The sequence below is a fragment of the Nuphar pumila genome, chromosome 4 (genome assembly GCF_984573655.1).
Source record: "Nuphar pumila chromosome 4, dmNupPumi1.hap1.1, whole genome shotgun sequence".
NCBI lineage: Eukaryota > Viridiplantae > Streptophyta > Magnoliopsida > Nymphaeales > Nymphaeaceae > Nuphar > Nuphar pumila.
Window position 1 is genome coordinate 114,058,111 of NC_143252.1, and position 27,795 is coordinate 114,085,905.

General features: G+C 37.2%; 1 protein-coding gene across 1 annotated transcript; it reads left to right on the forward strand.

Annotated features, from left to right (window-relative positions):
• The first annotated feature begins 11,137 nt into the window (after positions 1-11,137).
• Positions 11,138-23,451, forward strand: LOC149840672 (U11/U12 small nuclear ribonucleoprotein). Its single transcript, XM_090005113.1, has 5 exons — positions 11,138-11,284; positions 14,378-15,705; positions 16,434-16,548; positions 18,980-19,090; positions 20,525-23,451. Exons 1-5 carry the CDS (start codon positions 11,138-11,140, stop codon positions 21,290-21,292), a joined length of 2,469 nt encoding a protein of 822 aa, XP_089861239.1. The 3' UTR covers positions 21,293-23,451.
• The last annotated feature ends 4,344 nt before the right edge of the window (positions 23,452-27,795 follow it).

A 27,795-nucleotide genomic window follows, 5' to 3' on the forward strand; every position in this document is an offset into this window, starting at 1 on the left:
CCAGAATAAGGTAACTTAATGGGTATACCCCCATATGCAAATCCAAAGTGGGGTCACTGACACCCAATTCCTTACAGAGCCCATCCACCAATTAAAGGCATGCACCCGCACACCCGGTGAGAGTCGAACCTAGGATGAAGGAGTCATCACCTTCTCTCTATGCCCGCTGCCACTCAGGCGACCCGGGTGGGGTGTACAGTGTACACGATTTGTTATTAAGAAACACATCACGGATCAACTTGTTTTGGCACAAAAACACTTTATTATGAAATTCTGGCATGTTGTGGATTGTTGATCTTTGAAGCTGTTCAAACACCTACTTATACCTCACAATTAGATAATTTAAAACATGTTTTCAACTAAATATGATTTGTAAATTATATGTATAGGTCTTGAGACTCTTAACTAACAAAGCATTTCAAACAATGTTGAAGTTAGTAGACTTTTGCTAGATAGTATGGTATTAACGAGGCAAAATGTTGGCTACCCCGGTGGGTAAGAAAACCCCTAGTGAAAAAAATGTAATTTAAAAAAAAAAAAATAGTTTTCTTTCACATCTAAACCTTCATATGTGATCCACATATTAAGTTTATTAGAAACTGACCTTTGGATGATGTTTTCTTACACATATGTCATATTTTATGAGGGTTGAAAAATCCACAGCATACAATGTACCAAATTTCAAACCTAAAAAATATATATTTTTACATTGAAAAACTTTGATCTAAAGGTTGATTCTGTGAGGTTTCTATGCCCATAAATGTGTGCATTGAGGGGTGTATCAACAAAGAGAGAAAAGGAGAAGGGTGAAGGGTTTAGAAATGGTTTGCGTCAAGCGGGGGTGCTTAATTTGTTGGATGGATTCCTATCTAGGTGCTGGGTTTAAATAGGCCTCCCCTGTGATTTAAAAACAAAATATATTTTGTTTTTAAAAGTTGTAAAAAATAATTTGATGAAACGATTTTGGATATGCCCATGAAACCGGCAATTCATGCGTTAATGAGAGAGAGAGCCCATCTCTCCTTAACGCATGGACCCATGCACGAGCAACAACATGGCCACCTCATATTGCCTTTTTTAAGCCAACATCTCGCACTTAGTCATGAGAGTTGAATCATGATGCAATGTTTTTTTCTCCCATTATTGGGGTCTTGCACTTGCACCAAAATATCTAACAATGATGTCTTTTCTCTTTTATACATTCAATTAGATATCTCAATTAGACATATCTCAAATTCATAAACAATACATGTTTTGAAAATAATTCTTATGTCTTTAATTAAAGGATATCCAATTTTACTATAATCATGTCATGAACATAATGATATTTCACCATTATATGTTTGATTTTAGAATCGTTAGCTCCACTCTTCATATCAATGATAGCTGCTTGAATTTGCATTGGTCCATTGGTTATATTAAGCTTCAAATCGTTGATAAATAGCTTATCCAAACGATAAAGGTGGTAGCAGTATTGCTGAGTATATTGAGTTACACAACCTTGTTTATTGCATGACCAAGAAATTGCACCACCTCTAAGAAGAAAAATGTATTCAAAAGTGGATTTACTATCATTTTTGCTACTAAAAAAATCAACATAAGAATATTGAGTAAGTTTTAAGTCAATCTCTTAAAAATATAATTATAATTTTTTGGCCCCTGTCAAATACTTAAATATTCTCTTAACTATTTGCTAATGAGGGGCAACCAGTATTACTCTGGTAGCGACTAATGAGACCAACAATAAAGCTAATGTCGGGCCTTGTATATAACTTTATATACATCATGGTTTCAACAATTTATGCATAAGAGACATTTAATTTTTTTTGTCTAGGATAATCATTTTTACTTAATTTGACCCATTTTACTATGGGTGTATTCAAGGGCGGACCTACATACTAGCCAGGGTGGAGAAGTGCCCACCCTGACTTGAAAATCCCCAATAGGCAAGTTCGGGTTAAGGTGGCTAGTGCCACCATGCCCCGAATGATGTTCCCTCCCTGCCCCCCAACTCTCTCTCTCTCTCTCTCTCTCTCTCTCTATATATATATATATATATATATATATATATAGGGAAATGAAAACTTCTCCAATGGACATTTCATTTGATTTTTGGTATGTTTTTCAAAATCTCAGCATTACAGGTGTGATCTATATGCTTGCTTTTATAGGAATCATTTTTTGAAGCATTTGATTCTGATGCATGGATAGGTTTTTATAAGTTTCAAAATCAATGATGTACAATTTTCATAAATTTTTTAGTTTCCAAATACCATTTTTCCTATAAAAAATCATGATCTAAGTATAGATTTATAGTAAATCAATCATGCTGAACATATCTATCCAGACAGAATTTTGAAAAAAACACCAAAAAGAATTCATTGGGGAGGTTTGGTAGGGTTTTCATTCCATATATATATATATATATATATATATATATATATATATATATATATATATATATATATATATATATATATATATATATATATATATATATATTTGTGTGTGTGTGTGTGTCCACCTTAACTTGAATTTTTGGTTCTAACCCTGGGTGTATTAAATGGTTTGTAATCACTCATGCTAAACTTTTTAAGCATATGATTGATATATTTTATCAGACTCAAGCTCAAAAGTTAAGATTTTTTATTTCATGTAATTTAGTTCTAAAAACATAGGATGTCTACCTCATGTTTTTTATTTCAAATTGAGAAGTTAACCATGACTTGATTTTGATAATCATCTTATTGTTGATTCCAATTAAAAGAACGTCACCCACATATAAAAATAAAATAAAACTTTTGTTCTCACTTTTACAAACATAAACATAGTGGTTAAATCTGAGTGTAGTAATTGCCTTATGAAACTTCAAATATCACCTGTTTAAGTTTGTATAAGATTTTTTTAACCTATGCACTTTATTCTATTGACCTTTAACAATATATCCTTTAGGTTGTTCTATAAAAATGGTTTCTTTTATATCACCATTTAAGAATGTGATTTTGACATTTAGTTGATGTAGATCTAAATCATGATATGCTATAATAGTCAAGATTATCCTTATTGAGATAAATTTTGTAATTGATAAATATGTATTAACATAGTTTAATTCTTTAGCTACTAATCTAACTTTGAATTTGTCTATACTACCATCAAACTTTTATTTCTTTCTTAATATTCATTTACATCCAATGACTTTTCTTTTCTCAAGTAGATTCTCGGACTTAGTTTTTCTCAATGAATTCAATTTTCTTATTTATGACTTCTATTTAGTATGTTGGTTTGTGTGATTTAATTATCTCGCTATAAGACATGTTATCTGTCATGCCATTAAGATCTATTGAACTTCATTTGTTAAGCAAACACAATAGTCATCAAGGTATGAAGGATGAGCTCTTAACATTTTGTGTCAAACAAGTTTTTGATGCGAAAAAAGATCACTAACAGTTGGTTCATCATTGCTTAATTGCTCATAAGAATCATGAGAGACATAAATGATATCATATGGATTATCTTCATTGATTTCAAGAATGGTTGGATCCATATTTTGCTCTTATAGGAATTCAACATCTCTACTTTCAATTAAACTCTTATTAGGATGATAAAATCTATAACCTTTGGATCCTTTTGAATATACAATAAAAATACATCTTATAGATTTGTTGTCATATTTATCTCTTGATCAATCTATAATTTTATGTGAGTTACAGAACCTCATCCATGAAAATAACTAAGATTTAGTTTTCTTCCAGTCCATAATTCACAAGGTGTAGAAATAATGGATTTACATAAAACTCTATTCAAAATACAGGTAGTTGTGTAGATAGCTTCACCCCAAAATACCTTGGGTAAAGAAGCATGAGACAATATGGATCTTACAATGTCTAAAAGAGTTCTATTATATATTTTTATCACATTGTTTTGTTGGGATCTTTCAGGCGTTGTTGTTTGAGGTTTAATTTTAATCACCTTACAATATTCAACAAATTCATTGAAGGTATATTCACCTCCTCGTTCAGACCTTAAAACCTTAATTTTTCTTCCAAGTTAAGTTTTAACTTATTGTCGATATTCTTTAAATTTCTCTAATGTCTTATAATTGTGTGATATAAGTAGGGGTGTCAATGGGTCAGGTTTGGTTCAGACCCAATAGAACCAAACTTTGACCAAATTTTTTGGTAAGATGTCGGGTTTGGAGCCGAGTCTTCTTATTTGTCACCATACTTGAGCCCTATAGGGTTTGGTCCGGGCCGGGTCCATTTAAACCTAACTCGTTGACACCCCCTAGATATAATATATATATATATATACCTTGAGAAATCATCAATGAAAATTATATGATATTGTATTTTTTTTATGAGTTTTGATCCTAAAAATGTCTACAAATATTTGAATGGATGATCTCTAACATTTTAGATACTTTAATTACTTTAGTTGAAAATGGTTTTCTTGTTATTTTTTTATGTATGCATGATTCGTATTTATGAAAAAATGTTCCTTTAAAATTAAGTAATAAATTTAGTTTAACAAGTTTTTTCATTTTATTTAAATTAATGTGTCCTAGTTTTTGGTGTCATACATTCACATCAACATTAAGAGCACTATCAATACAAGAAGAAGATGAAACAACTTTATTAAAATCCAAAATATGAAGTTTAAACAGTCTATGGTCTTGGTTGAAATGACCTTCAAATTTGACTCAACTATGCTTGCCCACAATTTCTTTTCTTGGGATAAACCTAACTTCAAATTCCTTATTAATTAGGGCAGGGACTGACACCATATTTCATCGCATGGGTGACACAAACAATACATCAGTAAGCACAATATTATTGTCAGCGACTTCAATGTGATATATTTCATCACCCATAACATCTAAGTATGTGTTGTTTTTCATGTACACATGATGTTCCTCGTACTTGTATTCTTTTATCTCCAGTACCCCTTCCTTACTTTTGGCAATGTGACGTGTTTATCTCGAGTCTACCCATCATTCAGAAAGTTCTTAGTATGCATACAAGCACTCTGATATCACATATATTATATTACACCCCTCCTTTTGCCTGCTATTTTTGTTGTATTTGTTGTTCTTGCGACTCAAACAATCTCTTCTGAAGTAACCAAGTTTACCACACTTGAAGCACTTTACTTAGGAGGCGACTTCTTACGAGTTATGAAATGTTGGACCCTTCTTCTTATCAAATTTATCATAGTTTGTAAATAATTTTTGCTAAAATTGAGGGTGCTTAGACAATCCATATCTACCATTGAGAGCATCTCTAGCAAAATGCAAATCATTCTTCATGTCTTATTTCAGTTGTTGTTGCTTTATTTTCAGTTAAGCGGATAGCTCTTCTAAAGATAAATTCTTTGAATTTAGTCTAAGAGCAATAATGACTATTTTATAGAAAGACAATAGGCTATTTATGATGGTTGAGATTTGCATATTATCTAAGATCACATTCTAAAAAATTATCAAATCTTTGGCCATCACAAGCATCTTGTTTACATGTCAATTATGTTGTCATTGTCTTGCATTTTGTACGAATTATATTATTCTAAGAGCAACTGAAAGTATGTTTGAGAGGTATATCACACTTTGTGAATATAGCATCAAACATGGACTTAGGGTGGTCTTCAAATACCCTGATGAGATCGTCTTTCATGTATGTGAACATTATGGTTCTAACAATTACATTATCATTTTTGAATTTATTAAATATTTTTATTTTCATTAGTAATAACTTTCCTAAGGTCCATCTCTATGTTCAAGACATTTTCAATGCGTTTTAGAGTCAAAGCAAGCAAAAATTTTCTCTTTCATATGTGAAAATTTGTGCCATTTAACTTGTCAGCTTTTGATAGTTCACCTGCATACATCCTACTAGTTTTTTTTTTTATTTTTTATTATATATTATTAAAAAATGATAATCTTACATCTAAAAGTAAGATAAATAACACAATAACAAAATTAGTCTTGACTATTCGAGATATCATGCCTATAATAAAGTATTTCATGAAATCAAATATATTTCTCAAGCACCCATGCATCTTATGTTATACAAATAAAGGTGCAATACACATAAAGTATTCAATCCAATTTTTTGAGTACTATAATGCCTAATTTTTCTAAGTTTAAACAATAAACAAGCACTCAATTATCAATAATATAGAAAGCAATAAATTACAACTTTATTTTGTTAAAAATAAATCTCTAAGAGAAAAACAACAAAATAGAATCACTTTTCTACAATATCAAAAAAGTCAAAGGCTATCGTGGGTAAAACCAATAAACTAGAAACTTAAGGACCAAATTTAAAAAATCATACAATAAACAAATAAAAAATGAAATATCAAAGGGGAAATTCTTGACCCATCGAGAAAACCCTAAACCCTTTTCCTCATGTTTTTTTTTTTTCATTTCTCTACAGCAGCCTCTATTCGGCAGCAAGGACCGCCGTGCACGGTCGTTCGACTGTGGCGTGTGATCGGAGAGGATGAGCCCGGTGGTAGCACTTGACCAGAGAAGCCGAGTCTAAAAAATGGCACATGGCGGGCAGTGTCTCTGACTCTCCTCAGGTGAGACAGAAACTGAAAAAAGGTTTTTCGACGAAGGGAGTTTTACCAGCGAGGGGTTTTTACCGGTCGACTTCTACAATCAGGGGTTCAATCTAACCTCCCCAAACTCGCCGGATTCCAGTGATGCTCCTCCCTCCTCTATTTTCCCCCTTTCCACAGAGGGTTTCGGGCAAAACAACAATTCGGGTTTCGCTGACCCACTAGATCGACGACGGATTCCGCCAAAAAAAAAAATGGGAATGTGTATGTTTTTTTATTTTTTTATTTTTTCTTCCATATCCTGATAAGACCAATGTGATTTTCGGTGACTGAGTGCTCGGTTTTTCTGCCACTGTAGTACCCAAAAAGAAGAACATAGCATTGATATTTGCTTTTTCTTGTTTTTTTTTTTTCGGTGGTTGTTTAATATATGTGTTATGGCATCCTATGATTTAAAAGTGAAATATATTTTGTTTTTAAAAACTGTTATGAAAATTAATTTGATGAAACAATTTTGGAGGGGCAATCTATCTCCTTAACGCATGGACCCATGCATGAAAGGTGACATGACCACCTTTGGATTGCCTTTTTTTAGGCCAACAATTTCCTACTATCTTGCATAGTGACAAATATCGTGATATTTATGAAAATCTTGCGAGAAATTGCTTGAAAGTTTAAAATGATAATTTCTTGCGAGATTTTTAAAATATCGCAAGATTTATGAAAAAAACATAAATACTGCGATTTAAATGTGGTATTTATGTTTTAAATGGCTGTTTATCGCAAAAAAAATCGTGTATTTTTATTTTTAAATAATTTTTATTAATATTTTTTATAAAAAAAATTTAAATTAATTTTTTTATAGCGAATATTTTGCAAAAAAAACGTGAGATTTATGATTTTTTTTTTATTTCTCGCCAGTTTTTGAAAAACAAGAAATTGCCGATAAAAACGGTTGTCACAATGCTATCTTGACCATTCGGAATATAATTGTGTGGTTAGATTTGGTCAATACAACCTCCCCGTATGACTTCCAACTAGGGTTTTTAAACCCACGAGGGTAACCAATGCTATCCTGTATTAATGATGATAGCCAATATGTTTTTTACATAAATTGTCTAGCCTTCATATTCAAGTATATATGGATATAAATAGTTTGGATCATATCGTTGGTGTTCAAGTTAAGGTGGGCACAGATAGGGTGTCAACTGTTAGGTAAGCCATCAAAATAAGCAAGTCCAAACCAGCAATCTGACTATGAGGTATCAATATCAGGTCTGGATCTGAATTTGATTGGATCTTTATAAAAAAATCATACATGAATAGGATAAAAATTACATGAATGAAACCCTATCCACACCTGGTAAAAAAAAATTCTAGTTTTTACATTGAAAAATTGTGAATCTTAACCGGAACTCAAGTTGGATCCAGGTTTGGTATAAAATTTCATAAACCATATTCAACCTATTTAATGGAATAGTTAATCGAACCCCTTCCTTCGTTACCAAACCAGATCTGGTGCGGGTCAGGATGGGGTCATACCTGACATGTGGACACCCCTAGGTACATGCACTACAAATGTATACGGTGCAGATTCGGGTCAGATATGTGATTTCCGTTTAGTCAGGTTTGGTAAAAAAAAAATTAAATTCTATTGAAAAATCTCATAGGATTCAAATTCGGTTTTCAAACATGATCTAATCGAATTTGGTTTCAAAAAGTTAACACTAAAGGGCTTTGAACTTGAGACTTGAGGTAAAAAAATATCTTTTAACTAATTTATATAACCAAATCTTCATTTATAATATATGCAGAGAGAGAGAGAGAGAGTATCTTCTAACATGCAGTAAAAATGTCAAGGTGGGCACTGCCCTGACCCAAAACCTTATATTGGATATTTTCAAGTCAGGGTGGCCACGTACCCAGTCTGGCCTCTTGGTAGCTCTGCCCTTGCTTGTGTCGTTATATCACCTACCATGATGCATCTTGACGACAAGAGTATACTATATATGTTAAGATATTTTTCGTGGTAGACCAGGTCAGAGGTAATCCAACGGGATTTGAACTTGAGACCCCTCAGTTATGATAGTGTGATGTAACTATCCCACTATCTCATTTTACCTCAACAATCATTTTTCCATGCCTAGTAGATATGCTGATATAGGCTAGCTTCCCCTTTAGATATATGTGGCTATGGATAGGGGCATCAATGGGTCGAGTCTGACATAGACTCGACCTGTATCAAGCCGTATAGGGTTAGGGTTTGGTGATAAAAAAGGAAGTCCGATTAGAAACTCTGTCGGACTCTTGATTAGTATATGAAATCAGGTATGGTTTGTGAAATTTGGTACCAAACCCGAGTCTGACTTGAATTCCGATTAAGACCTGTGATTTTTTTTATATGAAAATTTTAAAATATATTATTTTATCGGGTATGAACCATGTCTTGTTCATGTAATCCTTATAGGGTCCTGGTATGATTTTTCTTATGGCAAACCTTACCGGAACCGAGTTCACACCCAGTACCCACACTTCAAAACAAATCCAGATTTTAACTCACTTGACTCCAAACCAGATCCAACCTGTTGACACCCCTAATTATGGATTCATATATAGGCAATGCAATCAGCTAGCCTTGCGATCGAGTAACCCACAAGGGCTCCTCTCATGTGGTAGGGGCCTTTTGTAAATGTCACCGGGTTAACCAGACATCACAAGTTCAAAACTCATGGGTGACATCCCTTGCCACAAGGTCGATAATAAGTGTACTCCCTGGTGGGCAAGGGAGACCTCAAGGGTCTTACCAACAGGAGACCGGTAATGGGGTTTTCCCTTGAATTATCCAAAAAAAATCATGATCTAAGTAATTTTTTATACTTAAAAAAACTTATTGCTTTTAAACCCCCAAACAGTTATGTTTTCAATTCCTCGACATACCAATGTTATCAGTGTGGGTGCGTATCGGACTGTATCGGCCGATACACATCATATCGGCATACGCCGAATAGGCTGTTTTTAAAAATATAAAAATACTAAAAATTATTTTTTAATGGTTTTAACACATGCCATGTTATGATTGACACGTAATATTTTTTTTATTATTTTTTGGCCGCTTGAGTATCAGTTTTGGCTCATACAGTTGAATCGGTGGCCAAACGATTCAAGGCCGATACCAATACTGACAACATTGCAACATACAACAGTCCTTACTTTGGATGAGTAATTTCAATATCAATGCTGTCTAGGGATGGCAGTGGACCGGGGCGGGGTGGGGGACAAGGTCTCCACCCCCGCCCCGTCTCTAAAATATAACCTTCATCCCCGGTCCACCCCCGTGATGGGGGAGACTTTGAACCTCCACCCCCGCCCCGTCTCAACATTCTAATCCCCGCCCTGCCCCGTCCAATCTATTAAAGAACAGTTTTCAATTTGACCAAGACAATGCCCATGGATGCAAGGGACAAAAGTTCGATGATGAGTAAAGAAGATATCCTAAAGCACAATAAACAAAAATAAAAAAAAGAAATCAATTCAAAGTGCAAACCTTCTTAAGCTTTTGTAGAATGGATTCTTCATAAGAATGGAACCTAGCACCAATAAGATTCGAAATGGCTCAATGAAACAGTTGCAATAGGGCAAAAAGGGCGAACACGCAGAGCGTTTAAATAATCAAAGCAGGAAAGGAAAAAGAAAAGAGGGAGGGGATGGCACCACAGAGGAGGCTCACGGCAGCGGCAGAGATGGAAGGAGGGAGAGATGGTGTCGGCAAACGGTGGTCGGCAACGACCCGGCTCCAACGATAATGCATATGAGATGGGGAAGGGAATGAGGCGACGGCCCGACGGCTCCAGGGTTAGGAACTTAGGGAGTTAGGGTTAGTAAACAGTAAGAGAAAAATATACAGGGTTGGGGGCGGGGATCACTACAAGAAAATTGTTAATTAGCGACGGAAATTTACGACGGTTTTTTTTCATCGCAAATTAGCGACAGATTAGCTAGAGAAAATTTTCTTCATGAATCCGTTGCTAATTAGCGACGGATTATCGATGAAAGTTGTTTCATCGCTAATCCGTCGCTAATTAGCGACAGATTAATGACAACAATTTTTCGTCGCTAATTCTTAATACAAGAAAACCATTTTAGCGAGGGATTTAGTGAGAGAATTTTTTCGTCGCTAATTCGTCGCTAATTAGCGACGGAAAAATTCTCTCGCTAAATCCCTCGCTAATTTTCAATTTAAACCGAGCGCGAAATTTTCCCTCTCTCCCTGTTCGAAATTTAAATCGACCGCGCACGATTTAAACCGCTCTCTCCCCGTCGAAGAGCGCGTTGGAGAGCATGACGGCGACGCCAGCGGACGACGACGACGACGATGGAGGATGACAACGACGGAGGACGGCGACGACTTCGGAGGATGCAGTTTCACGAAGGACGGCGACGCCGGAGGACGGCGATGACTTTAGAGGACGCAGTTTCACGGAGGACGGCGACGCCAGAGGACGGCGACGACGATGCCGAGGACGGCGACGATGACACCGAAGGACGGCGACGGCGACGACGATGCCAGAGGACGGCGCCGATGACGCCGGAGGACGGTGACGGCGACGACGACGCCGGAGGACGGCGCCGCCGCCGCCAGAGGAAGGCGACGACGACGACTTCGGAGGACGCCGTTTCACGGTGGATGGCGACGAAGCTGAGCGATTGCTGGAGGACGGCGACGCCGGTTCACGGAGGACGGCGATGCCGGAGAGCACCGGTTCACGGAGGACGATACAAGTCCGGCGACGAGGCAGAGCGATCGTTCTGTGCAATGCCTGTCGGGTGCAGTATAAGTCCGGCTTATTGCTGCCGGAATACCGCCCGACAGGGATCAAATTTTTTTTTTTTTTAAATTTAGAGACAGATTAGCGACGGATAATGTCCGTCGCTAATCTGTCGCAAATTTGTGACAGAATTAACGATATATAAGTTTTTCACCAATTAGCGAGCAAAAATTCGTGATGGCCTCTATCCATCGCTAATCCGTCGCTAAACAGTTTAGTGACAGCTTAGCGATGGATTAGCGATGGATAGAGACCATCGCTAATCCACATTTTTCTTGTAGTGGATGGGGCGGGGGCGGGGGCGGGGCGGGGCCGGGACGGGGATGGGGCGGGGGAACGTGCCAGTCCATCCCCGCACGGGGATGAATTTTAACCTTCATCCCCGTTTCATGCCCACCATCCCCGGTCCAAACGGGGCGAGGCGGGGCGGGGCCCCGCTTTCCCCCGGTCCACTGCCATCCCTAATGTTGTCTATCGTGAGCGTTTGAACTTGAAAGTTATATAGACCAACATCACTGATTAATTGAGTTCATGTTATTTAACAAAATAAAAAGTGAGGGAAACTGCAACAATATGTTCAACTAGTCTCTATTTTCTCATCTTTCACAAATTTGAAAATTTTAATTATTTTGTTAACTTTTATCCATTGACATTTTTCTTTTTCTTTTTCTTTTTTTTCTAAAAGTCCATGTAAGTAATTTTGGATTCAAAACAACGACTTTAAAAACCACTCAGGTAGCAAGACCTCTCTATTTAGGGATGTAAACGGGTCTCACTTGGGTTGGATCTATGCATTATCGAGTTTTGGCTTAAACAGATCTAGTATAACCAGATCCAGGTTCAGACGCTGAATCAGATGGTGATCAGCCAAAACTGAGTCCGGATCTAACTTCCATAAAATCCAACATTTATATATTCAGATTCAGACGCAAAACGTGAGACTGAATTTGGATATGATTATTAATTGGATCCTATTTTGGCTACCGAATCTGATTAAATTTATTTGGATTCAGTCAATATCTGACATGAATACCTACCATTTACATCCCTACCTCTCTTTAGGGCTGGTAATAGCCGAGCTTAGGCTGTCCTGCTCGATAGAGCTGGTAAATGAGCCGAACTAACCAAACAGGAAATGATCGGGCTCAACTCATTTACCAGTAGATTGAGCTCGTGTTCATTTTTAGCTAAGCAGAGCTTGAGCTTGGCTGGTCCGAGGATGAGACGAGCCAACATGAACTGGCTAGTGCAAAAATATTCCATGTTATTTATACTTGAAATATATATATACTACACCTAAAAATAAATATTTTTTATATATTACACTTAATATTTCATATTTTATTTATATATTTTCATTCATCATTCACTTTATATAAATATATTATGTATTAATCTTTTTATATGTTACATTTAAAGTATATATATATATATATATATATATATATATATACGAGCTGAGCCGAGCACCTCATGTTCAGGCTCGACTCATTTAAGCTAAACGAGCTGCTTGTGGCTCGGCTCACCAGCTATACGAATCGATCACACAAGTTCGCAATGAGCTGCTTGTTCGTTTACCAGCCCTACTGCTCGGCTCATTAAGGGTGCATCCTTGCTTGGCTCACTAGCCGAGCTCATTACTAGCCAATCACAAGTTGGTTTTTTTTGCAAAAAAATATTGTTTAGTATTATTTAAAGTTTAATAATATAAAAAATATAAATATATGTATAGTACATGTATAAAACTTATTATGTATATTGAGAAATTGAAATATGTAAACTAGTATTAATCAAGATTTTCATAAGATTTTTTGCAAATCTAACTATTCAGATGCATTCATTGTGGTGTATTGCCTGAAACCGACTATTAGATCATTATAATCAGATAAAAAAAGATGATTTTGTATGCTTGAATATTTATGAAAATTTTGAGCGGTTGATTTTCAAGTGATTAAAAGTTTCTTCTTATACATCGTAATCTTCTAAAAACCAAATATTAGTAAAATTTTAGAAAAAATAAAAAAACCTATAATATTCTTGTTGCATGCTAGTTCACATATTTTAATATATTTCAGTCACCGTATATATATATATATATATTAATCTATTGCCTTATTTTTTCAAGTCCTTTTAGTTGTTGTTCATGTGAATGATGTTTTTTCAGCTAACGTACTCAGGATTGTTGACTTGTGCTCATTTCTAAATATCTTCCGCTGTCGCTTTTAAAAGTGAAAACTTTAAATCTTTGAAAAGATTTTCGATAATGTTTTCGAAATTACAAGTCAAAATTTTAGAGCATTACAATTTGGTAACCGCCGCCCCATCCTACATGCTCTGATATATATATATATATAAGGAGTAACGTCGAACACCCAAAGTGTTTCAAGCCGTTTTGCACTGTAAATCGCACGCACAATCAGCAATGCATAAAAATATGAGCAAAAAGACCTTTTAGAGGTGGTCATAACCACCGGTAAAGACTTGGGCGGAAACCAGGTCTTTAGGGCTGTTCAAAACCACACTAAAAGGTTAAAAATCACAAAAAAAAGGATGCGCACCTCAATACCGCACGTCCGACATGAGTTCAAATCTTGGGCATTAGGTGATACACCCAATCGATATATATATATATATATATATATATATACAACGAGCTTATAGGAGCCGAGTTGAGATGTGCTTGCAATGTTTGTGCTTAACTCATTTACATATGGTTCGTAGCTCGGCTGGCAGAGCTCAATTTCCAAGCCGAGTCGAACGGCAAGCTGCTCGTCTCGTTTCCCAGCCTACCTCTACTCAATGAGAAGGTGCAGTATCGGATTGGTCATAAAAAATCAAACCCGATCAATTGACCGCGCCCCAACCTTGACCCGAACAAGCCGAGCCCTAGAGAGCCTTAATCCGGTTCCGGGTTCCGAAAGAGGAACGTATAAAGGCCTCCTTCCCCGCTCTTTCTTTCTCCGTCTGTGGAAGTTCCGATGAATCCTCTTCAGCAAATCCCTCCTCCTCCTGCTCCCGCCTTCACCTTCCTCCTTCCAAACCCTAACCCTAACTCTCTCCCCAATTTCACCTTCTCCCCCCAAAAACCCAATCCTAGCTTTACCTTCCGCCCTCCCCCTCCCCCTCCCGTTCCTCTCCTTCCTCCTCAAACGCGACTCGGCCTTCGGGAGACGGCTTCGCTGCTGAAAACCCTAATCGACCGCGCGGAGAAAACTGTCGGAGAAGCCTCCGATCTCCTCCGGATTCGGAAACCACTAGATCGCGATGAGCTCTCGTCTTGTCCGTTCGATTCCAGGCACAAGATGCCTCCGGAACGCCTCTTCCTTCACTCTCTTCGTTGCCCTTCTTCGCAGGTGGTCGTCGACCCGGAGGACTTGCCCCCGATGAATTATCGCAGTTCTCTGAAATCGGAGTCGGAGTTGCCGTCCGAAAGCCAGTTCTTCGGCGGTCTCGAAGAGTCAGGGGGTGATCTCTGCTTTTCACTCGATGATGATGCAGGATACAATAGTAATTTCTTTTACAGGGATTGTCCTGGCGTGGTTGGAACTTCGACTGACGCAGATATGAAGCGTATCTTCACTCTTTCTCCTGTTCTTTCTGTTGAATGTGTTAATTTCGGTAGGAAAGAGCTGGATTGCAGGAATCATCAGCAGAGGCTCCTTCCTTCAGATTTCTGGGAATTGAAGCGTGAATTGGAGAGCTGGACTGATTATCCGGTTAAGTGTTCTTTCTGTGTGCTCAGGTTGGTTTCATGTTTATGGAATTTGAAGGAGGCCGACGCAAAGAGATGGATTCTTTCGAATTCCCCTTCGTATGGGATCGTAATAGATGCTGCAATGAGGGATCATTTGTTCCTTCTGTTGAAGCTGTGTCTAAGAGCGATGTTGAAAGATGCAAACCGTTGTATGGATGGCAACTCCGGGAATTCTAAATTTGACTGTCCAGTTTTCTTCGAGAGTATGTCGTGGTTGGGCTCTCAGCTGGCAATTTTGTATGGACAGGTAAACGGGAAGCTCCTTGCAATTAATATGGTTAAACATAGCTTGCTGAGTGTTGTGCATGGCGTACTATTATTCCGAATTTCTTATGAGTTTGAAGTTGACGCATGCCATCTGGAGGATGGTTCAAAGAGCGGTTCGGATGCACCAGTAAATGTAAAATGTGGTGATCGTAGAGGTGGGAATGATGGAGAAGTACTTGGCCAAGGTGAGGTTTATGTATCACAAGTAGCTGCTGCAGTAGCTGCATTGTTCGAGCGTGCTTCATTGGAGGAAAGGATAAAGGGCTTGCGCATGTCTGGAACACTCTCCAAGTTTCAATTGTAAGTTCTATACGCGAACATGCCTGTTGATTATTATCTATCGTCGCATCTAAACTCATTTTATATTATTATCTTCAAGTTTGGTGTCAGTTGAAAGCTTATTATCCATTCCATCTGGACTGTGACATCCTTTAACATCTCCATTAGGATTATGGTGTGCTAATTGTTCAGTGGTATGACTATTGATAAAGTTATTTACGTTGTTAGCCTGTAATATTGCTGTGGCTAAACTTGAAGGAAATTTCAATATATGATTAATTTGATGAAAGTCATGGCATCCTAACCATGGGTGCCTCCACTTTGTTTTTGGGGAGATTTCCAGAATCTGTTGTGGAGATTGTCCAGTTGTCACTGAAATGCTGAAAGATCATGCCACCTTAACTAATCATGCCGATCTTGTGGTGGGGTCTTCCTCTTCTATATATAAACAGTGTACGGGCCTCTTATTTGGTTGTTGAGAGAATCAGATTTAATTTTATAGTGGCATTCCTTTTCTTATCTCTTATGACCGTCTTGATCTATTATCATTAGCTATATTTGACATGCACTGTGCCTTCTCAATTAACCATAATGCGTTATTTTGTTTTTTAAAATTACAAAATAAATATTTGAATAGTTTGTTATTTCTCTAGTGCCTAAGATGTTAAACACTGTATTTATCATTAATTTGCATATACTATTTTCCAATTTCTTAAAGATAGTTTTACAAAATACTGTTGTTCTTATAGGTTATCAGAGCATGCATATGTGTCAAGCAGAGCTGATGAGGTGCGTGGAAGACGTGTTGATTATAGACCTATAATTGAGCATGATGGACTTCTCTGGCAGCGATATCGGGATCAGGTTCTCTTTTTTGGCCTAGTGTAATTCTTTAAGCATTTGGGAGAGCAGACTTGTTTAATTTTGTTCGAATTTGGTATCAGAAAGTAGGACATGTATGGAATTCTTTGTTTCGATACAGTCAGAGTTTTGATTTTGTTTAATATGAAAATAAAGTTTAGCAAGATAATGCATAAATCCTAGTCATTGCATACACAGGGATGTTTGTCAAAATCTTACCTTTGATTAAATAAAGTGTACCGTTGATTAGGTAAAGCCTGCTAAGTTTTGTTCTTTATATTCTCTGCTCCTTTGAGTTGTTTTTGAGAGAGGAATTCGTGTCAATTGCTTAGCTTACACTACGTCTGCGATGTCATGATGGGCATCATTTGGAGCTGGCAATATCAAGGAAGTAAAATAAAAAACAAAGGGAGAGAGAATCAGATTTGTGTGAACATCATTGCTTCTGCCTGTAGATGGTGATACTGATTACTTCAGAATAATGTAGTCCAGCATGTTATATCATGACTCCTATACCAAATTTTGCAGTGGGCAGAGCTGAACAAAAACTAGGTAATTCTTTTCTGAGAAGTAGCTGGTAGTTCCATTAACTTGTTTTGAAACATGTAATCTATTAAGCTTTTGGAATCTGGCAGTTGAGAAGGTAAAGAACCTGCAAGTGTAATCCCTTCATCACATTGGAATAGCTACTGTATAAAAAGTAGGACCTGGAATAAGGTTCGTGAAAGAAAAATATGGTTTTAAAGTTAGCTCTAGCTGTTGAAGACGGTATGGAGCCAAAGATTGGATATATGGAGTATGGATTGAAACGAAACTTGCTAGAACACACATATATTCTGTGAGAAATTCTTTCAGTGCTAGAGTATTTCGTCAAATGCATGCTTCTTAAATATATAATGGATAAATGAATTTGAGTGTTGAGAAAGTTGAAATTGCAAAAGACAGCTAATAATAAATCAAGCATTTGTATTAGCTGAGAGTCTATTGGAAGCATTGGGCTTTTGTTGTGTAGGATGCAGCCTGCATGGTTGAATGGAGTATTCATCAAGATCTTGTTGACCAACATTAAGCAAAATGGAAGAGGAGTGCCTTAAATCTTTGAGTGCAAAAATTTGTCAATTCATGAGTATCTGCATTTACAAACCATCTATAGAGATTTTAGAAATAACAGTAAAAAAATATCTTTGCAGAAAATTAAATGTGTTGTTCATGCCGGGAAGGTTATTAAGAAAAGGTATTCTGAAGACAACTTACAAAAATTTAAGGAGAAAAAAGGAAAATTTTCATATGGTTTTTATTGATATGGAGAGTGCTCATGGTAAAGTCCCAATGCAGTTATTTTGGTCAGCACTGATGAGGGATGTTATCTTATGTTGGGGCTGAACTGAAGTTAGTGTTACCCAATTCAAGTTAGGATTTGGCTACATCAAGGATCTGCTTTGTGGCTATATATTTTGCATTAGTTATAATGAAGTAGCAAAAAGTTTGTCGGGAGCAAAGGTCTAATCGTGTATGTCTTGAAGTTTCTTGTCATGCTTGGATTTCTATATGTCCTTATTTTTCTTTATCGTATTGTTTCTGTTATTTTTACTAGTAATGTTATTATTCTTCATTCTTCAAACTTTTAACTCCTACATTCCAACTTTTAAGTTTTATACTTTCTCATATGGAATTTGGCACCCATGGGGATGACTTTCCTTTTCCTGACAACCAAGCTGGGGAATCTTAGGGATGCTAGCATGTGAAGCTCCTGGTGGAAACTGATACTTGTTCTTTTTGTCTGAACATTACAAGTTCAGATATACCAAAAGCTCCTGGTGTAACCTGCTGTTTTGTGTGAATTTATTGATAACAATCTGTTTCATCAAAGATTGATGAATTGTGCTTTACATAACCTTTACAAGGATATGTTTTTACATTCACGTGAATGGTTTTCTGTGTGCATCTGAGCAAAGGCGGTTGCAACTTCCTAATTTTATCTGTTTATGCTGATAGCATGACCTTTTAGCACCAAAGTGGAATATATTAAGCTGGTATTGTTTGGTTCTTTATTTCATCAGTTCATATGACCCATGTTCTACTTTGTCTAAGATTAGAGACACTTCTTCCTTTTAACACCTGTTATGTTACTTAGAATCGCCGTTTTGTCAAGAATTTCTGTTTTGTGTACAGTGCATGAAAAATATTGAAACCGGATCTTCTTGTCGTCATTTGAAATAGTTATTCTTAATGTGCTTATTCACTAATATCAATTTTGAACAGTTTTATAACATTGATGGTATATGCAGTACATGTAAGCAATGCCATAAAAAATCTAGTTAAATTGTTTTCTTGTTTTGTTGACATCTGTTTCACTTTAAGTATGCCAACTAGATGATAATATTTCTCTCGTGGCATTGTGTTTTTTTGGCTAATGTTTTGATACTGCTTGAAGGATGACCAAAATAAGATCAAGACAAGGGAGGAGCTCTTGGCTGAAGAAAGAGATTATAAGCGTCGGAGAATGTCATATCGTGGCAAGAAGGTTAAGCGGACACCAATACAGGTGATTATGTTCTGTTTTCTGAAGGGGATGGGTACCCATCTGTCAACACAGTGCGACACAGGTCCTGTGTGGCTAGGTGTGATCAACACACGCCAAACTGTGTGTCCAGATTTTAGGCTCAGTCAAAGTTTGGCTGAGCCTGAAGTTCTTAGGCAGAAAAAAATATCTACTAAGGGTGGTGAAAACTCCATAGCATGTTCCCGTTCCTCTACCTCGACAGCCTCTTCTTTCGATGCCCCTCTCTGCTTTCACTGGCATCAGTGGCCATTATTCTTTTAAAACCCACCTCCTCTCTCTCTCTCTCTGACACACACACACACAATGGCACCCTTTGTCTCATCCTCTTTCTGTTCAGCAAGTGCTAACTGCAAGTTTGTGAAGGAAACATCTCCATGAGAGAGGAAAGGAAGGAAAAAGGGGGGTTGCATGGTGTTAGGATTCACATAGCAACCAAAATTTGGATATTTTTGGATTTTGAAAGAATAATTCGTCTCCATTCTATCTGGTTAATTGGGATAGTGAGGATTTGTCCATCTTAGCCCATTCCTGACTTGGTTAGGAGGGAACAAATTGCCCTCTTTCTCTCTGTATTCACTATACCACCTTCTAAAAAGTTCTCGTCTTGCACCCATGGCACCTTTGATGAACACTGTATCCACACTGGTATGTGTTGATAGTCTGGTAACTAAAATCTCCTAGAGAAAAGAGCTTCAGGCCAGTAAATGTGATGCATTTTACTTATTTAATTGTTAATTTTCAGTCGTTGAAGTTTCTCACCTTTGGTAATTAAAGAAACCTTAGGTGCTTTCACTTCAACTTAGTTTACTAATAGGGATGGCAAAGTTATTTGTTTGGGTTGGATATTCCTGTCAATCCGAACCTGCAGTAAGGCCTGATAAGCCTGGTTATATTAATTGTGGGTGCACATGATAACAATCTGAATAGATTTTGATCCAGACTTGAAATTTACTGGAATCCAATTGGGCTCTTATGACAGGCTTCCATAGCATAAAAAGTGAGTTCTTTGGGTTTGAAGCCAGAAATGGGGCACATAATACACGTTTAAAGAATGCATGCTAACCATAAATTTTAAAAAATCTCACGTTTAAAGCAGTATCAGACAAATTATAAATGTGAACTGGGTTTGCATCTGATCTAAAACTGACTATAACCAGATTGTTGTCAGATCTAGATTTTATGTTATTATCTATATTTGGGTTAGGGTGGATGATATCCAATCTGATTCCAACTCCTACTCCCACTCCAGCTACTTCAATGTAGTTTTGTTTTAGGTACCTAGATCTGGTTGAATCCAGCCCATTTACAGCTCCTTAACTGGTGCTCAAATGAAAAATATTTGGCATACTTCTCTGTCTAGCCTAGCATGAAAGTTTGATATTTTTGAGAAGTAAATTTCTTTTCCTCCACTTGAAGGTCTTAAGAGATATTATTGAGGGGCACATGGATGAAATTGCACGTGCTGGTGGTATTGGATGCTCTGTGAAAGGTGCTACAGAAAAAGGAGTCTTACCTCCAGGGGCTATTTCCTGTGGCATTTCAACTGCTGATATTCATGAATCTAAAGGTAGTGTGTATTGTGCATCAGAAAGGAGTAGACTGCATTTCCAAGGTGATTGGATGTTTCCAAACAGTGATCAGGATGCTCTCTATGGGAAAGAAGAGGTTGATCTGGATAGGGATCAAACAAGATCAGGCTTGAATCTGCAAGATGTATCAAACAACGCCAAGGGGGATGATCATAACATGCAATATAGATACCAGATGGACATTCAGAAAACCGTGAGCAAGGACAAGCAAAATAGAAGTTATAGATCAAGAAACCCACACAGTGAGAGAAGTAATGTGGAGCACCTGGATAGGCATGAGCATGGCAAAACACAAGATCAAATAGATGTTCATAAGACAAAGAATGACCATAGGGACAGCACATATTCTTCTAGAACTGGGCGTCATGGTGAAAGGTTGCATTCTTCATCAAAATCAAGGGTATCAAGTGAAGGAAGACACATACAAAGGGCAGAAAGTCAGGATAGATATGGCAGCAGGATGCATAGGACAAGTTTTTCAGAATCTAGGAGACGAGATATATTGGAAGATAGATATGATCCTTCTGTTTCATATGATACAGAGACCTATGGCTATGATTATTCTGAAAGCAAGCATGATAGACCAAAAGATTAACTTGTATGTGTTGAAGATGCATGCCTCCATAGGGCTACAACAGAATATCCTCCTTGAAGGATCATTGATCCAGATAGAGCAATGAAAAAGTCACCCTTGCCAGAGGAGTAAGTTTCAGAATGCACTTATACTTTTTTGCAAATTGTGACTTGTCTTTAAAAAATTGACATCATTTGGTCATATATCTGTGCAGTAAGAAGTTATTCAGCCTTCAAGAAATTTTTTTCTACACCTGTATCCTTGTTTGTATCCTCAATTTATGACTTAAGCATGCTGAAAGGGATGAGCATTCTCAAGCCTTGATTAGTTTTTAATTTGCTTCATTTCTTTTCTTCCTTGTGAATTTAGCTAGGGAAGAAAAAGGATTCAAGTTCTTAGATTTCCTTCGTTCTTAATGCCATATTTGCACAAATCTTGTTGTAATCTTTTGTATTAGTTTCATTAGATGTAGCAATGTCTTGCATGTGCAGGGATTGTGTCTTCTCTACATTTTGTACATGTTAGCTAAAGACTTACTCTTCATCAAATGCTTTTATGCAATATGCTATCTTCCTATGGATGTTTGAGGCACATACTTGTTGTTTTTATATTGTTTGCTGCATTATCTATGTGCATCTAATATGATAATGACTGTTTGGAATGAAGGTTTATGCTTGTTTAAGTAGTATTTTATCGAATAATAACTTGTGCAGTCATAATGGATGGTACCGTGTCTGCTGTCTATTATTTCTTCTCTTCTCATTTTGCTTCACTAGTGTCAAGAGTTTAATGTCTTACATTGGTTTTGCTTTTTCTCTGTTTTATTAGAATGGTAGAGAGTATATTGGGAGTTGTATAATGGATCTTATCGAACCAATGAACATGCTCATTCAAAGAATCTTTTTGTTTTCATGTTTTGGGACTAAAGGTCTTGTAGGCATTCTTGGATCTTGGTTATTGGAGAAAGTCTAACAGGTTGATATTTCTGATATTATTCTTGGTTATAATTTATGTTATTTCTAGTTTGTCATGGGTGTATTTCTCCAATTTGGTCACTGGATCTGGAATCAAATTTTTGGTGTAGGTTCTTAGTTCTTCATGTAATTGTTGGAGAAAGTACAACACAGTTGGTATTTCATGCTACATTTTGTTACGTCTTATGTTATTTCTAGTTTCATGTTTCTCCAGATTGGTCACTGGAACTGGAAAAGAGCGGTTGATGTGGTGTCTATCTTTAGCATTGACATTTGGTTTATTTGATACTCATCAATCATCTTTTGCATCCAGCAGTGTTGTGAAAAGCGTTGAGGCGTAGCAAGGCGCTCCACCAAAAACTGAGGCGAGGCGTAAAGCGGAAGCCTCACTTTTTTTGAAAACTTAAAAAATATTATAAAAAAATATCTAAAAATACAAATAAATAAAGAAATGCTTTATTGATTAAATAACAATCAATAAAAAATAGAAAATCTCAAATAAGTACTAAAAAATATGAGATTAACATATAAAAGTAACTAAAAATCTGATTACATAACTCGTAAATATATGAGATTAACCAAAAAATGTTAAGATATACTAATAAACTGTTTACATAACTGAAATAACTGGAAAATATATGAGATTAACCTACAAAAGTTAAAATATATGAGATTAACATATAAAAGTAACTAAAAAACTGATTACATAACTGGAAAATATATGAGATTAACCAATAAAAGTTAAAATATATTAAGAAACTGATGAGTTGTGGAGCCTGATTCATAGTTTTTAACCTTAGTCCAGGGGTTCCCCCCGACGCAGGTCCCGTTGCGCGGTCAGTGGGTGGAGGTCAGGGGGGCCGCCCCTGGCGGGGGATTAAAGGGGGGCAGCGCCCCCTAAGATGTTTTTTAAAAATTCCGCAGCCCATTTCATAGGGGCAATTTAAAAAAAAATCCAAAAATGGTCCAAAATGACCTTGGGTGCATTGACCGCACCCAGGGTCGGGTTGACCGCACCGGGTGCCGCACCCGCACCCGCGTTGCGTTGCGTCGATGCGGGTGCGGTACCTGTCTGGCCGAATCCCTGTGACATAGTTGTTTGTTTTCTCTTTCAGGGAATTTGAACCCAAGATTCCTTGGTTAAGATGCCTAATTTTCAGCTAGAACTTTCAGGCTTTATATAGCATGGGCACTTCTACTAGGCCCCATCGTATGAGGCGTGCGCCTCAAGGCTTTTGCGCCTTATGCCTGCGCCTCAAGGCACAAAGCCCCTCTCGCCTTGAGGCGAGGCGTGCTTTTTGTGCCTTGAGGCGTGCTTTTAATAACATTGGCATCCAGGTATTGAACCTAGTTAAGGTATTCATGATATTCCCATGCAGTTAAACTTATAATAATAATAACATAGGTAGGTTTCAAACTTTTACTGCCTTTTGAAAATGGTTGAATGAAGGATTCTTGTCGAGGAATTTAATTGTTTTGAAAATCTAGTTGGAATACTATGGGCTTTAGTTCATTCCATAGTGGTTTCGTTGCTGATGTATCACAAGGCATGTATCTCTGTTGGTTGATAATTTAGTTTATAGTCTATAAATTTTGATGGCTAACAAGATGATGAGAAATAAGTGAATTCATGTGAATCAAGGTTGGAGAACAATTCTAGAACTAGGAGTGGGGATCAAGGCCGTGAGTGCAAGGGCAAAAAAGTGAATTTCCTGGGGCTAATTGTGTGTGTGAGGAACTCCTTCACTCAATGTTACTGCGTTTCATGTATGCTTTAAGCCATGAATTTATGCTTTAGGCCATAAGTTTGGCTCCTCTACATCTCACAAGGAGGTGGGATACTGACTGTGCATCCTTCAAACATATGCAAATCATCCATGGTCAAACCTTTGATCACCGGCCAAGGGAAAGATTTCACTTGCTGCTCTTGGCTACTCAAAATGATTGAACCGTGGTCTTTTTATCTACCATTGTCTGTATCACCTATTTTCCCTTCTTAAAGCTGATGGTAGCTGACCAACATTGTCACTCAGTTACCATCGTCACTTTTCATGGTTGGTCTTCGCAGTCTAATCAACCGTGGAGATGAATGTGACTACATGCTGCTGGTTCAATGTCTCATCTTTTATGTCAGCTGAAAAGTAAGAGGGAACCTGGATATAAACGCCTCATTTCCAATCCAAGGATCCATACAAGTTCTAATCTTGAAACCAGAACTTATCTCACAGGGACAACACTATTTTGGGTCCTGAATCTAGTGGACATGGCTGGCATGCTGCATCTAATGCTATGATGTGTCTGATTGACACCATTTATATTTTTAATAATTTTGTGTGTATTTTCTTATTACTAAATATATTTTTATGTATTAAACATTTGCAAAAGTGTCTCCTCATGTCCCACTTTTCATGAAAATCATGGTCGATATCCAAGTTCATATCCATATCCATGTGACAATGACCAGAATCCATCCAGCTGAAGTGCCTTCTGCAAAAGTTCCAATTCTTTGTTGTGCAACTCTCCATCCTCAGCCACATTACTCTAGGGGGCACAAACTGAAAAGATCCTAAAACTCTATTACCTGGTCTCTCTGCTTGGTCTTCATGTACAAGTGGAAAGTACTGCAGCTCATTGATTTTTCACTTGCCATTATTGAATACTAATTTCCTTTCACCAAGTCCATTAGAGTAGTAGATCAGCCATGCTGGATGTGTCAGGAGTTTGATCTTGCCTTCTGCTTTCGAATTTATTCAGAACATAGAATGTGCCTGTGTTTAGATCAGCCATGCTGGATGTGTCAGGAGTTTGATCTTGCCTTCTGCTTTCAAATTTATTCAGAACATAGAATGTGCCTGTGTTTTGCAACAATTTTATTGTATATATGAAGCCTGTAGGATGCAATACTTGTGGTATACTCTACATTTTACTAGTTTAAGATCAGGTTGTTAACTATGTGATACAACTAAAATGGACTTGGGACATGCTTCTCGCATAGTTTCCTATTAACAATGCTAACTAACTAACTATATATATATAAAACTCAGGAATAAGCTGGAGTATACCTGTGCATAGGTTTTTAATGCTTCAAACATATATCAATGAGAAGTGCCCAGGAGATTTGGACCCTTCTTGAACGATTGCTCTTGCATCACAATATGCCAACTTCAAACCTGACTGGATAGTGTATGATGCAGGTTGTATCACCTCGAATCAATACAAACCAAAATGGTTGCATGGTAAGATATTTGCCATAACAACAAAATTAACTAGTTATATGTGGCCTGTGGGATACTCCTTCATGTGCTTGTTAATCCATAGTTAATCAGAAAAGTGTCAGACTAATATGACAAATTTAGTGGTTGGCATTCATGAGGATTAAAATGGTGTTAATTGATCAAGTCTACTAGTTATATGTGGCCCACCTGCAGGGGTCGCATTCTCAGGGCTAGAAATAAAAGCGTGCGGGCTATTGGTTAATTATAAGATGTCTTGATGAGGTATTTTACAATATAAACATTATGAATATGGAATCATCTGTTCCTGCAATTGATGGCTGTAGGTTTGACGATTCACCATGTGATTGCTATGAGGCTCATTGCTTGTATACAGCTGGGAAGCATAGTTGGGGACTATGACGGTTTGACAGTCTGAAAGCGGCCCATGTATGTAATTTTGTTATTTAACTAGTTGTTTCCACATTTGCTCCTTTTCAGGTCGGCCGTAGCTGTCTTACAAAGACACTTCGAGCAATATCAAAAAAGCAAAGATCGGGTTGCCTTTTGTGGGCTTTCTTTAGAAATATATGCTGTATCATATTGGTTATAAACACTGCCTGTGCGTTGCATTCGTACTAGCATAAATGTCCTATCACATACATTTTCATTTTTTGCATGTATTTGTTCTCATTGTTGCTTCGTTTTTGTTGAAGGGTAAGCTTAGTGATGCAGTGGTCAGTAGGATCACTCCTGAACCCCCACAATATTCGGCATCCTAGCGCATCTACAAAATTAGAAAACTAGTAAAACAGGGAAAACAACACAAAATTGAAAGAAAATCAACCAAAATCTTTTATAACTCATTCTGGATTCACTTCTTTTTTTACTAGTTCTGCTTTACTGTTGGGGCCATGCATGTACAATGTATAATGTGACTAATGTTATAATTGGGAATACCAAGCACTACCCACTTTGAGAAGTGTAAAAAAATCAGGAGTACAATATATAATGTGAACAATGTTATATTCCTCAAATTTGGGATACCAAGCACAACCCAGTCTGAGAATTGTAGTAGAAAAATCAGGTGTCCTTTTTCCAAACCAACCATAATCATTCATCATGCTTCTACGTAGAAAGGAATATCATGTATCATACATGTCCAATACAACAATACTCCGATTTGAGTTACTCATCAATCCATGCTTCGTGATGCACTTTGAGATTTGAGAAAGGGTTTAGAAAAATTGGACATAGGGTTCTTTTGGATTTGGATATTAGGTTTGATTGGAGAGGATTCATTATGACCTAGATTCAATAGGTTTTGGGTATTGGTTACGACATTGGAAGGCTCTTTGTGATTTGGATCTAAGCGGTTTAGGTTCATCTCCAAATTGGGTTCACCTATGGATGGATCAATGGATTCTATAAAGAGTTTTGTAGGATCCATTAAAATGAATTTGGACTCATTATGAGATTTTGGATTCAAATATTTTTTAATTGGATATGTGGTAAGTTTTATTGGATTTTTAAATGGATTGGATTCTATTTGGGTTTCTTTTGCATGTCTCAATAACTTTAGGTATAGGATTGAAAGTAGGTATGCTTTTTTGGATAAACATCTCGAAGGCTTTTAGAGCATGATTTGTAGGAACGAACCTGGTGTGCAACAAGCGCTGCATCTCTTTTCATGTTTGAACTTATCACATACTTTGGTACTTTCGATCTTTTTCAACTCATTCCACCACTCTTAGGCGGGACTTCAAAATTGTGTCATTGCTAATGGAACCTTACTATGCTATGAAACATAATGATACTCAAGATAGAACTACACCCCATAGGCTCAATCATATAATGCTTCTGCATTGATTTGATTGTGAAACTCTGAAAACTTTGTTTTGAATTTGTAGGAGTTGATACACTCCGTCTCACGATCTTGATGACAATCAACAAGTTCAGATGGGTGCGCATGCCAAAATGCCTCGTCGTTCAGGTCATCGAACTTTGCTGTTGGGTTACTTCGTGTTGTGTGATGAAGGTGTTTTTGACCTTGAATATGAGTTAGTGAGGCCTTTGGCTGCACTTTCTCTCTCTTATGAGATACCGGTAGAGGTGCTAAAGGCTGCTCGGCTTCCATGAAGGTTCGATTGCGGATGGACTTAGGGCTATTGTAGGTCCAATAATAGGGTTTGAGTTCATATGGGCTGGCCTAGGTGGGTTAGTAGCTATGGAAATGGGTTGGCCTTGGTATGGGTATGGCTGAGTTTGAGTTTAGTGTATATATGAATCATTATTTGGGTTCGAGTTCAGGTGATCTGAATAATGGGTTTGGTTAAAA